At 43.2% G+C, this 13392-nt stretch overlaps 2 protein-coding genes across 2 annotated transcripts in view; both read left to right on the top strand.

The window, feature by feature from the left end:
- The first annotated feature begins 706 nt into the window (after positions 1–706).
- On the top strand, positions 707–12075 carry paxbp1 (PAX3 and PAX7 binding protein 1). Its single transcript, XM_079651171.1, has 18 exons — positions 707–1140; positions 1377–1496; positions 2037–2321; positions 2646–2867; positions 2957–3057; positions 3498–3718; positions 4058–4247; positions 6860–6983; positions 7598–7700; positions 8284–8399; positions 8489–8688; positions 8794–8941; positions 9061–9182; positions 9302–9378; positions 9473–9539; positions 9758–9904; positions 10947–11101; positions 11284–12075. The coding sequence occupies exons 1-18, from the start codon at positions 828–830 to the stop codon at positions 11402–11404; spliced, it is 2832 nt and encodes a 943-aa protein (XP_079507297.1). The 5' UTR covers positions 707–827; the 3' UTR covers positions 11405–12075.
- Positions 12076–12496: 421 nt separating this feature from the next.
- Positions 12497–13392, top strand: part of slc7a1a (solute carrier family 7 member 1a) — a 14761-nt gene continuing 13865 nt past the window's right edge. Inside the window, 1 exon segment of the mRNA XM_079649715.1 lies at positions 12497–12647. The gene's annotated coding sequence lies outside the window, so the exon portion shown is untranslated.

Genomic DNA, 13392 nt, shown 5'->3' with positions numbered 1-13392 from the left:
GTGTTGTAATGTATGCATCTCTTCTTGCTCTTTCTACGATTGCTTTGTAAGGTTACCTGAACATCAGGGACAAAAAACACCTTTGCTATATTGTGAACATGGCTATTGTAATAAATGTCCCACAGACCCCCCTGATGAAAGGGGGTTAATTCATCTGACACGTAACAGTCGGAAAGAAGTTATGAGACGTGATGAATTTTAGTATGTTTATTTACAAAATACCACAACAGTAAACAGTGACTAAACAATCAATGATGTAATTTTGCGCCAATCAGTCTAATTAATATGTACTCCATGAGGCTCTCCATGTGGTCCTGCTGGACGCCGGTAGGATCTGTGTCTTTTACCAGGGCTTCAGCATTCTGAAAGACACAATTAAAATTGTATTTACAATATACAGTACAAATTCGTTTTACAAATGATTTCATGCCCCACCCTTGTGTGGCTTTATAAGTTGAACCCACAAACAAACACATAGACTCAATAAAAAGTTACTTTAAAAAACATTTTTTCATCAGCAGTCAGCACATGTACTCCATGTACTTTCCATCATGGAATGCCTGTAAATGGCACTCCGATTTATTTATTGTTCAGTCAGTAAATTGTTTGTGTACGTCATTACTGATATACATAGCTGTATCAGTTTTGACCAGCTGGGGTCAGTATGATGCGCGAGATGCACATGTTCATCTTTAAATATTGCAGAAGAAGACACATTTAGAAAATGGCTGACTGGCAGTGCGGGGACAATTTCCTTCTGCTCAGAGCACAACTTTAAAGAACCCTTGGTTGAAATCATGAGTTGTTGCATTTAGCAAAGAGGAATAATGTTTAAGAAAGCGAAACGAGCTAACTTCCGACGGAGGAATGAATCCGACGAGGAAGAACCGGAGGAGGGTCGGTCAGTGCCGCCGATATCCAGCGGGCCTGCCGTGGAGGAAATCCCGTTTATGGAGACTTCAATCAGCGTTACAGCAGCAACTATTAGCAGCGATAGATTTCACAGCAACGGGTTTCCGGCCAACGTGAACACGTTTAGAGCTATCAAGAAAGAGAAGAAGGTTAAAGATATGCCTATCATTGCAGCTACGGTGCCTGGACCCACGAAAGCCAGTTTGCTGAGTTTCGACGATGATGAAGGTAAGCTAGCTGGGGAAACCAGTGCTAAGTTAGCTAGCGGGTTAGCTTAGGAATGCTTGTGGTCCTCATGTTTAGATATTAACGTTGCCTTTTTTTGTTTTGTTTTAGAATGCAGACATTTTAAATACAAACTATATACGTTAGCTAAATTACTACTTATAACTGAACCCGTTTGATGTGCATAGTTAACGCGACTTCCCGCTATCTTTACCACATGATGTCATGTTTGTAAACAGATGAATCCGAGGTGTTCAGAGTGAAGAAGCCCACTCACAGTAAGAAGATTGTCAAACAGCTGAAGAAAGAATATAAGGAGGATTTGGAGAAGTCTGGAGTCAAACAGGAACACAAATCAGGTGGGATATTCAACTGTCATCTATGCTGTCCCATCAATACTCTAACCCACCAACTGACTTTGCATAGGAAACGTGGATCACTTAAAAATGTAACAGTGTAACGAAATAAAGACGCTTATCGGAAAGTTTTGTTTAAATATACTTTAAATGTGACATTAGGGCATATCTAAGCAAATACTAGGACCTCCTTGTGTTAAGCGGCACACGTAGTTTTAAAACAATATTCACCTTATTGCATATAGATACATAGTGAGAATTATCTATTTTTGCCTCCCTAATGAAATCTAAGGTATTTGTAGTTATACTGTTAAACATGTATTCAGCGCATTTTCCCAGAGTATTGTCATCCTCGAATATGAATCCTATCTGAATTACCCATACAATTCCAATTGTCTTAATGCCATCAGGTTATCCAAATGATAGACCTGCCCTGTAACACGGAGCATAACATCATCCACCCATATCAGCAGTTAAATGGTTACGGAGTACATTTATTAAAGCTCACCTTTCTCTGTACCTGTTTTTTCTTCTTCTTTCTAGATGCTCCATTTCAGCCTGCGGTTTCAATCAAAGAGGAAGTTATCAGCAGAACCGGCAGTGAACAGGGGGAGGAAGAGATGGAGGTGGACAGTACTGATGAGCAGCAGCAGCAGCAGCAGCAACAGCAGCAGCAGCAACAGCAACAGCAGCAGCAGCAGCAGCAGCAGCAGCAGCAGCAGGAGGAGGCAAAGAGTCACATTGGCCAGGCACAAAGTCAAGTGTCCAGGAGCAACGTCACCACATCATCATTCAACACACTTTCATCTCTGGGCAGCCTGAAACCAGGTAGCTACACAAACACACACGCATGTACTAACTCTCATTTAAATGCTTGTTCAGTTTCTTTTATCAATCAGCAATGAGACCTGAACTTTTGAAAGTCTGTTTGCAACTTACAAATTATTTATCTAAGATGGCATATTCCATTTACTTGTATATAGACTCTTCTTGCACTTTATTTGTATTTACTTGCACTATTTTTTCTGTTTCATTGTGTTGCACTGTTGGAGGAGCCTTTGACCTACGTTTTTCGTTGACATATCTACACTGTAGCTATGACAACAAAAGCCTTGAATCCTTGTAACACGCTTTTTGTTGTGTTTACTCTAGGGGAGATCCCCGATGCGGCATTTATCCACGCTGCCAGAAAGCGCCGGCAACAGGCCAGAGAACAGGGGGGGGAACCGCCTCTGGTAGAGACGGAGAATCCCAAAAAGCGTATGGCACAAGAAGACCAAGACGCCAGCGACGACGAAGACGAGGATGAGAAGAGGATTCGCTTCAGCGGAGTCAAGAACATAACCCAGAGACAAAAGATCGCTGAAGAAATAGGTACAGTCAAAAGTTCCACTGACTGTTCTTTGAGACAAATTGATAACGGTATGTAATCTAATACCTGAACATCCCCTTCACACGTACAGGTATTGAGGGTAGCGATGACGAGGCGCTGGATACAGGTCAGGATGAGGAGTCGAGCCGCTGGGAGCAGGAGCAGATTAGGAAAGGAATCAGCATACCCCAGGTAAACGAATGAATCTCTGAACACCTGTATAACACTGCTAAATGCTTTTCTATCTCTCTGTCAAACTCATTTTTGTTGTTTTTATGTCGGTCTGAAAACACAAGCACTTTCTTCCCAATTCACAATTTCTTGACATTTTAAACACTAGAATTAATCAAAAGAAGTTTCAATGGATTGATGCATAGCATGCATCACTTTAAAAGATAAAAGCTCCTTTATTGATCCCAATTTAGTAAATGTTTGTGTTGCAGCATAAAAAGACATGGCATTGTACAATAAAAATGTAAAGACTAGCAATAAACAAGGAAGTAGAAAATATACTTGTTGAATTTCAAATGTACAGTAACAAAGTATAAAGCAAGTTATTATATATATATATGCTATCACTTATTAGTTGGTAGCAGCTGTCGTATTAAAGCCATGATGTTTCTAATGACTAGGTCCAAAGCAGCCAAGCAGAGGACAACGCGGGCTACTACCAGAACAGCTACGAGACCCAGCCCTATGGCTCCTCCTACAGCATGCCCTTTACCTACAGCACTGTGGTCCAGCAGCCCAAGCCCACCGGCCGAGCAGACAACGGCTCTGTTCACTACGGGACCCCTATTAGCGATCTAACCCCGATATCCATTGATCTGGTAAAGAAACGCCTGCAGGATAGGTAGGTTCAGAGGGACACTGCAGCAACACCTAATCTGAATCAGTCTTCAGCTCAGCAGCTGCCATCTGTGTGTGCTGTGGTCCTGCAAACCCAGCCAAACTATCCACAGCTGGAAAGGCCTGAGATGAAGTGTGGGGCTCTGTAGGGGGGTTACATTAGTCCCACCTAAATACAACTAAAGAGTGTTTTCTTTAACTCTTTGTCCCCTTGGCTTTACGTTTTCATGACGTCTGTGCACATTTCAATTTGTAGTAGTGAGGATTATACTAGCTTTGTTTGTCCTCAGCCCCATCTTAATTCATCATGACTTTCTTTCCCTGTGTGTTGTGTTGTCTGTAGGCTCAGCCAAATGCGTGTGGGCCACGATGCAAACGCCAGGCGCAACAAACAGATCGAAGAAGACTTGGCTGCCTCTGAGAGCGCCATAGAGCAGCTGGAGGGCTCATCCAATAACAATTCAAATCAATATAAATTCTTGCAAGAGATGCGAGGGTATGTTGGAGACTTGCTTGAGTGTTTCAGTGAAAAGGTAAGGGAGAATTTGTCTGCTGTCCGATTAGCCAGTCTTTGTTTTGTGTCACTGACTACATAATAAGGATTTTAAAGTGGTAGAATCTAATAGGAAATCCATATTCTGAAGAATGAATTGGGAGCCATAAAATTCCTAGTTTTAGAGACCATTATTTCTAGTAAACAGTGCTGACAAACCAATGTGCCTCCAAATGCATCCTTTGGATCACTCTCCATATTTGTCCCAGTTGCTTCACAGCTGCTCTCATTTGAGTCTCACACAATTGTGTATCTATTATCTCAGCAACATGCTTTAGCTTACTCCATAATGAATTTGATCTTTTAAACGTTTTCCGCTTCTTAAAAGAAGACTGAATTTCATAATTACTTCCAAAAGGTAAACTTAGAGAACCCACAATAGCCAACAATGTACCTTATGGCGCATTTCCACTACACGGCCTCGCTCGGCCTCGCTCGGTGGCTAGGCCTCGTTAGGAGTGTCTCACTTTATGGCGCATTTCCACTACACGGCCTCGCTCGGCCTCGCTCAGTATGGCTAGGCCTCGTTAGGACTGTCTCACTTTATGGCGCATTTCCACTACACGGCCTCGCTCAGTATGGCTTGGCCTCGTTAGGACTGTCTCACTTTATGGCGCATTTCCACTACACGGCCTCGCTCGGCCTCGCTCAGTATGGCTAGGCCTCGTTAGGACTGTCTCACTTTATGGCGCATTTCCACAACACGGCCTCGCTCGGTGGCTATGCCTCGTTAGGACTGTCTCACTTTATGGCGCATTTCCATGACAGTTTAGGAATTCGGGTAGTAACTATAGCAACGGTCAAATATGTTCATCTTGTTGTAGTTGTAGCCCCCTTGACAGCGATTCTCTCTCTAGTTTAGCATACTCAGCCCGACTCAGCCTGGTTGTTCCTGGCCGTAGAACCACGATTTTATGGGGCCAGAAAAACGGTGAATCAGGACCCGCTAGCCGGTACAAGGCCAAGTGGAAACGCGACCAAAAACGGGCCCCGCACGGCTCGGCACGCTTAAAGCGAGCTCCGCGCTGCAGTGGAAACGCACCATTAGTGAATCTGAACCCAATTTGTTCAAACATAACGAAAGGTCGTCTCTGACACACACCAATAGCTACTTGCTTAATGCATGGTTACACAGAATAATATCATCTTGATCCTGCAGCAGCAGAGCAGAACCACATGGAGCAGAGGGAGGGCTGGCCTTCTGTTTCCTCAACATTAATGTCTGTTTTGACCCTATTAGGTGATGGAAGCGGGACACTAACCAACCTTTATCTGTATGACTTAGTATGGAGTGAATACAGTATTAACATATAGACTGGAACCGATTATTGGTAATGTTGGGTAAAGACCATCACCTCTACAATTTGTTGGTTTTAATGCTTCACCAAGCATTTAACAATGCCTTTGAATCCTAAAGCATTGGCAGAACAAAAGTCTAAAGCAGGGGCCGGCAACCCCTGGCACACGGCACCGTAACCAGTGGCACACTAGGAATAAGTGGGCAAAATATTTAAATTGTATTTTCTGATCCTGAACGAGACCGCCGCCAGAGCGCGTCTCCCCGTTACCTGCAGAAGGAAGCCATGCACGCAGCGCTGCCCCGCTCTCTTTAACTCCAGGCGACTTTTTGCCGCTTTCCTCCGTGGTGCAGTGCTGATCGTTTCACCACGGAGGAAAGCACTTCACTAATTGCAGTACCCATAAGGAGCTGTACAAATGCCTCAGTTTTTGCGTGGCTGTGTCTTTAGTTGAAAGCCCAGTGGCGATCTGCTCATCTCTCATCGAAATAATATGCTACAAAGGGGCGGACTGGCCATCTGTGTGTTGAACTTTCCTGTCGGCTCCCAGACCATAATCGAGGAGGGCAGAAGCAACAAGCTTCAGGTTCAATAACCCACTTTAGCTTAAATGACTGGAGAGAGGCGAGCTCTTCTTGGGAGGCCGTAGCATTTATTTAGTTCTTCTGTTTCAAAAAATACATCACAGACCTCTGTTTTTCTGCTGCCTCGTTTCACTTCCAGAAACATACACGCGCTCGCTCTACCATCCACACACACACACGCACAAGCCACACCCCTCTCTCTCTTAAAGGGACAGCAATCTCATCTCACTCTGCTTGACCCTAACATCATAACTTGTGTGCTCTGGAGAATCACAGAACGGACGATCGTCCTTATTATTATGCCGTTTAAACCAATTATTTAAATGTGTTTGTTAAATTCGGCATCATGCAAGTTGCGCTGACAGGTCCAGCGAGGCTCCCCCGCCCTCCTGCTGATATTTCACGAGCGTCGTGCTCTTCCCCCCCCCCCCGTTGATAATCCACGATCGTCGGCACGCTGATAACAATTTGTGTTGTAATGGCACTTCATATCCAAAAGGTTGCTGACCCCTGGACTAAAGTGCCCTTTCCTTCTTAAACAAAACCAAACCACATGTTTGAGATACTGAGTTTTCACCCAACACTAGTGATATTTTGGTTCCATGATTGTGTCCATCATGCTCCTCTTGTCCCTCCAGCAAGACACCACTGTGACTTGGAGCCCCACTTTTGTTTAGGTCAAAGGTCACAAAAGGCATCATATCTTTCAGGTGCCTGCTGTTCTGGAGTTGGAGGTTGCCATGCACCAGTTACTAAGGCAACGGGCCTCACGACTTGTCCAGAGAAGACAGGATGATATTAAAGATGAATCGTCGGAGTTTGCAAGCCTTTCAAGTCAGTCCATCTTGAAGGTTTTTATGATTTACTTGAACGGCCTCGTTAGTTCTCTGTATGTGAGCGTGTATGCTGTTCACATTCTCATTTCCCACCACCCTCTTTATGTTTCCCTTAACCATAAGTATGATTAAGAGTTATTGAGGTGTGATTTTGAGCGAGCATGTATGCATGTACGTATGAGAACTGATTTATGTGAGGAGCTGTTTCGGCTGCTCCTTATTGGCCGAACAATCAAACAGTCACTTGGTAAAGATAAACAATTATCTGTTAGTGACTTGTCGTCTGTCACTTGCACTGTAAAATGTTGGAAGTTGCGGCAAGGTAAGTGGCTAGAAAATGAATGATACCAAAATGATTTGTTACAAATATGATGTCTTATTCCTTGTGGTCCCCTTTTGTATATTAGAAGATTTAGTTTAAAATTCTAAACTGATTTCATTCTTTTGAAAACTTTTACTGCCTATTTATTGCCTTTCATCTAAATAATTTTTTTTAAATCAATTTGAGTACTCTCTGTTCTGTGGGATGTTGAGGGCCTAGAATACAAATGAAGGTTATGGGATGTCTCATCTTGTCATTGCTGGTCCTAACATGGCTCCTGTCTCTTGCAGATAAAGCTGTCATGGCTCCTAATCTGGACTCGTTCGGTCGAGACCGCGCAGTATACCAAGAGAACAGCCGTCAGAGGAGGATAGCAGAAAGAGAAGCACGACGGTATGAAGCTCAATCGTGCTAAAAATATATCTTCCCAGGATGTTTTGTATGCATTAAGTTTCTTAAGATTAAGATTCTTAGATTAAAATAGCCCAAGTGCTTTACAATAAATAAACATTGAATGTGTTTAATTGAATAGTAAAGGGGTTTAATGTTAGTGGCAGGTTGTGTGTGAGAGAGAATAATAAGACAGCCCTATATTTTAAAAAATGGTTATTCTTTTTTCCCGCATATTTCGCAATTTCCCGCAATTTCACCGCATAAAATCACATAAAAACCCCGCATGTTTAATCGCATAATCAAGGAATTTAGCCCGCGTTTTTCTGGAGGGTCTAGATAACCGGGTGGATTGTCACTTGGCTGTGTTTTTTTGCTAACCTCATCCTGATGCTAAAAGTTGAGATTATCTCGTTGTGCTTTTACATGCAAAATGACCGCCCTAATTGTAGTTTTGATTTGGCCATGCAAGCCATCATAAACGCTGACTATGGGGGAAGTCATCTCAGGGCCAACACAGTGGTTACTCTGTCTCATCAAGTCCGCCCTTGGTTTTAATGATCTGCCTTTGTGCCCGTGGGAGCAGAACTCGGCGGCGACAAGCTAGAGAGCAGAATGGAAAAAGGGCCGAGCATAAAGAAGGCTTATCATCTGATGACGAGGAGACATCCACTGACATGACCAGCGTCAACATGGAGAGAGGTACATATATATAACGAGGAGAATGTGTTTAAACACCGACATAACGCACATTGGAATTCAAAAAATAACCGAAGTCTCTTCTCACCCAGATCGGATCATCAGGGAATGTAAGAAAGCATTTGAGGATGTCGTGGAGGACTTCCATTCACTCGACTGCATCAAGTCCCATTTTGAAGTGTGGAGGAGAGAATATGCCGACTGCTACAGAGACGCTTACATCGGACTCTGCCTGCCCAAACTCTTCAACCCTCTAGTCCGCCTGCAGCTCATGACGTGGAACCCTCTCGAGGTAAGGCCCGTCCGTTCTTTCACTTCAACGTTTTTCTCTTTTTGAAACGGCCGTAACTCTGAAATCAACTTGTCCATTTTTTTTTTTTTTTCTCTCTCTACCCAGGCTCAGTGTGCAAATTTTGAGTACATGCTGTGGTTTGAGTCGCTGCTGTTCTACGGCTTCGAGGAGAACAGCGTGCTGCAGAGAGGAGACGGGGACATCTGCCTGCTGCCTTCTATCGTGGAGAAGGTCATCCTCTCCAAACTGACAGGTAGAGTAACCCACACAGCTGCTCCCAGAATACTAAGGTTTGCTCGGCATGAAAAGGCAGGCTAGAACAAAGTATGTCATGTGTATTCATGTGTGTGTGTGTGTGTGTGTGTGTGTCAGTGTTGGCAGAGCAAGTATGGGACCCGCTGTCCAACAGTCAGACAGCCAGGCTGGTGGGCTTCATTCGGAGACTAATGAAAAGTTACCCCACTGTGCTGCATGGAGAAAACCGATACACACAGGTATTGTGAGCTTTTATTACATAGAAAAAGTAATAATTTGTCAAAATAAGAGATGGCTTTGCTTCTTGTGGTATAAGTATTGTCGTCTTGATCTTAATTTTTTCTCCCCTCTCTATCAGGAGCTTCTGAGAATGATTGTCTTCAGGATCAGGCGGACTCTGGATGACGATGTCTTCCTTCCACTCTACCCCAAAAAGTACACTACTTAATTACAAACAATAGAAGGGTTTCTGTGTGTACTTCTTCAAACTGTGTGATGGGATACTGAAAGTGGTTTTGCTTTTTTTCAGTGTCTTGGAGAACAAGAATGGCGGCCCTTACTTATTCTACCAGAGGCAGTTCTGGTCCTGTGTGAAGGTATGTTGTTTTTAGATGTATGCAATTCTTTATTTAAATAGTCATCTTCAATATAGTATGAATGATTAATCTCCTGACACATGTAGAAAGGAGATAATACACATTACAGATACAAATGCTAGCCATCCATGCTTGATATATTTTGTCCACTAACCACTAATAATAAACCTTTACATTGTGGATATTGACGTTTATTTGCTGGTGTGTTTCTGCCCTAGCTGCTGGGCAACATCCTGCAGTGGGAAGGCATCCTGTCAGGCTCCTGTCTGAGGGACCTGGCATTGGACAGCACTCTGAACCGATACATCCTCTCCGCTCTGCAGACCACAGACACAGGGGAGGACAATGTTCCCAAGTGCCAGAAGGTAGGAGTGAGACCGCAGCCGTAATCACAGGAGAACTCAATAAGTCAAAATGGGTTTTTAGATTAACTGACTTGTTTTGAAGGGATTTATATTTTACCATGGAAGTCCCATACATTTTGTCTGTGACCCTGACAGACAGAGTAACAGCCACTAGATGGCATTACGTTTTTTTACAAAAAAGCCTCCAGATCCTGCACTGGTTTTAGTTTTTTTTAGAACTCTAAGTTAGTTTTTATTGCCACACCGTCACTTCTGGGAAGCTGAGATTTTCCTGTTTTGTTGGTTTTCCATCATCTTCCGTTATTTTGGCTTCTCCAAAAAAAAGTGCAACTGCAGGCTCCCTGTAAAAGAACTTCTGACCCTACTTTTGATTCATCCAGATCAAAAGCTTATTACCATTACAATTTGACACCCCGAGTAACTTTAAAGTAATTTCTTATTAATTAATATCTGTTCTCATTCTCATAATGTGTTGCTTAAAATTAATACTTCTGCATACAGTATGTGACACTGTGTTGCACGGCCAGGTACGGCTCAGCTGACTCATTAAGGAAATCTATGATACATTATGATGTGATATGCCGCGGACTGTACTTAATGTTACTTTGATCCGGTTACTTATGTTGTGGCAGATATTTTAGTAAGCTTTCTTAACGCTAATGTTATAATCGTCAGATTGCTCTGAAGATGGGAGGTGATCTATTAATGTTCACGTTCACACAGTCGGTGATTCTTGCCGGCCGTCTTTCCTGCAACGGCAGCTTTTCTGTATTTCCTTTCTCCTGTAATATGACTTGATCGCTTTAAACTCTGCACACTGAGCTCTGATTGGTCAGCAGGCAGTGCTTTCACTGAGGTTAGCCGCACAGCATAAGTTACCATGGAGATCTAGCCTGCTAAAAAGAGAACTAGCTTCGTAGGACCGGAAACCCTGAGTTTTCCCTGAAGTTAGCCGGCTAACCGAAAATCCTGCTTCGTAGTACACCCCCCTGGTGATGCAGAGCCGGTGTTTACATCCTCCTTGTCCTTTGTTGTGTTTCAGGTGGTGGAGTGTTTGCCTGTGCAGTGGTTCTCTGGACTGAAGGGCCAGAAGACGTTGCCTCAGTTGGAGCCGTTTTGTCGCTACCTCACCCACCTGGCCAGCTCGTTTCACCGTGGCAGTTTGGGCGGGTCTGATTTGGAACGGCGCTCTGCCAAGTAAGAGGCTCTGTATATACAGTTTATCAGTCTAAATTTGAATTCAGTAATTGCTCCATCTGCTGGCATGTCATGGAAGGTTCTTTGAAAGGCATATCATGGAAGAATGCACTGCCAGGGGAGTTTTGGTGAATAATGAGTTTTGTCCGTACTGCTTGTAATATAAGTTCTTCTGCCAACAGGGACCTGATCAAAGAGGTTGTGAAGATGTTGGGCCAGATGAATGCTCTGGACCACATCATCACCGTGGCAGCTGAGCATGGCATTAAAGACATCAAGCCACTTTTGGAAGCAAAGTCGTAGAGGAGGACCCGGCAAAATCAACTTTTCTTGATCTTGAGGTGGACGAAAACATTTGAACACTTGGACGACTAAAGTTGGATTCTTTGAAAAATTAAAGGAATTTGACATAAAACTTGACAGGTGCTACCTTGCCCGAAAAAACAGAAGGTACACATTTTTGGTGTAAATATTGTGAATAATGTATAGAAATGTTTGCTCATATGCTCAACATATGACTGATGCTAAAATGAGGCTCTTTATTGTCAGCGAAACAACACTGCTTGGTTATACTGGTGACAATATTTTAAATGAATTATTTATTTATACATAAACAATCGTTGACACAATTTGATGTCATTTGTTTGTCTAAATTGACACCATATTCTCCTCGGCTAGCTGTAGAAACTGCCCCTTTATTTCCCTTACATACTAGTTTTCCATGTGCGACATAATAACTTTCTAATTGGCCATAAGGAAATCCCAAAACTAATTAAGATAGACAATCGGCTTGCCTTCCAGTACTCTGAAGGACAGTAGGTTTGGTTGTTTTTGGACCTCCACTTCACCCTACAGGTCCCCTGTCACCTACAGACTGTACCCCCCCTCCCACAGCTGAGAAGTTTGTATTCAGATTTGTAAGAAGTTTGTTTTAGCATTTTATTTGCCTGTGAATAAACTACTCATTGAAGTGACTTGTGTCTCCTTGCAATTTTTTTAAAGCTGTGGCATTATTTCCAATGTTTAATTTAAGAATTTTGATAAGTTTGATAACTCTTCTATAGACTGAAAGGTACCTCTATTTGAACTTATTTCATGATGCCAAGTTTACTTTTATAAGCTTTAATGGATGAGCTGTCTGCATTCGTTGTTGATCTTCTCCAACATTTCTGATTGCCTGTCACATCGACCCAACTCTTAGCCATTTAATCCGTGTGAAATGATGATGAATTTGATGCTGATTGCCAGGCAGTTGCCCATGTGTCATCATGGTCACTAATACAGATGGAGGGTAATGGCTATTGCACAACTGTAATGGTAATGAGCGGGCGGGGCTGCTTGTTTTGCCTCTGGATCCCCTCCTCTATCTGAACGCGTAACACAGCAACCCGAAACCTTTAAATTCCTCCACCACCTGTATAGAGACAGGACTCTGCGGACCTACTGTGTGGACGCTGCTTTGCTTTCTTCCTAGTTCCAATATTTATACTTTAAAGCGGTCACTGTCTTCGATCACTGCTTCATGCGCTCGCGCAGGGTCCTCAAGGTAAAGAGCTGCTCTTACAGCGTTGCATTTTGCTACGTAGCTGCATGCAAATGTTTAACAGTTCGTAATTAATTACTTTCTAGAATCTGTGCCCCTGGTTTGATGGTTTCCAGGGGATGCACAAACGTTATCGTGCGTAAAGTTGAGTGGTGCGTAAAAACACGACCATGCTCTAAACCACATGCTCGTTTCGCTCAGACCCCATTTTACGCTTCACAGTGAGTGCTACTGTTTCCCGCAGAATGTGAATGTGGCTTGTCAAGCTGGAGAAATGCTACAGCTGAGTTGTATATTTGTTTGTGTCATGCAACTCCGTGCCAGCCTTTGTAGAATCAACCAGACTTAAGTCAAGTTTGTACATTTAGAGGGAACTCAAAGTCAATGTTCTGTAACCATGGATGTAATACGAGAGAAATTATCCCTGGGGTGTGATAGGGCTATGTGAGGGGCTTTAGTGAAGGCAGTCTGAGAAGGGCTGAGGATGCATGAGTGAGGTAGTAGCTGTGGGATTTGGAGTAGGGATGCAACTGTACGGGACTCAAAAACTGTTCTGAAACCAGCCATGAGAGGTTTACACCAGTGTGTGGGGGGATGGTGGTGAATGTAGTCTGGAGTGAAGGCAACAAGTGGCCACACATTGACATCCAGAGCAAGCTGCAAAACAGAAGTTGTGGACAATGTATTCACTCAGAAAAGGGAAAGCAACATAAAGAGAAAGAAAGGACGCAGTGGCTTCAAATGTTAC

Source organism: Notothenia rossii (genome assembly GCF_949606895.1).
Source record: "Notothenia rossii genome assembly, chromosome: 9".
In the NCBI taxonomy this organism is placed as follows: domain Eukaryota; kingdom Metazoa; phylum Chordata; class Actinopteri; order Perciformes; family Nototheniidae; genus Notothenia; species Notothenia rossii.
Note: the sequence above shows the minus strand (reverse complement) of the source record. Positions and strands in the feature narration are given on the sequence as shown.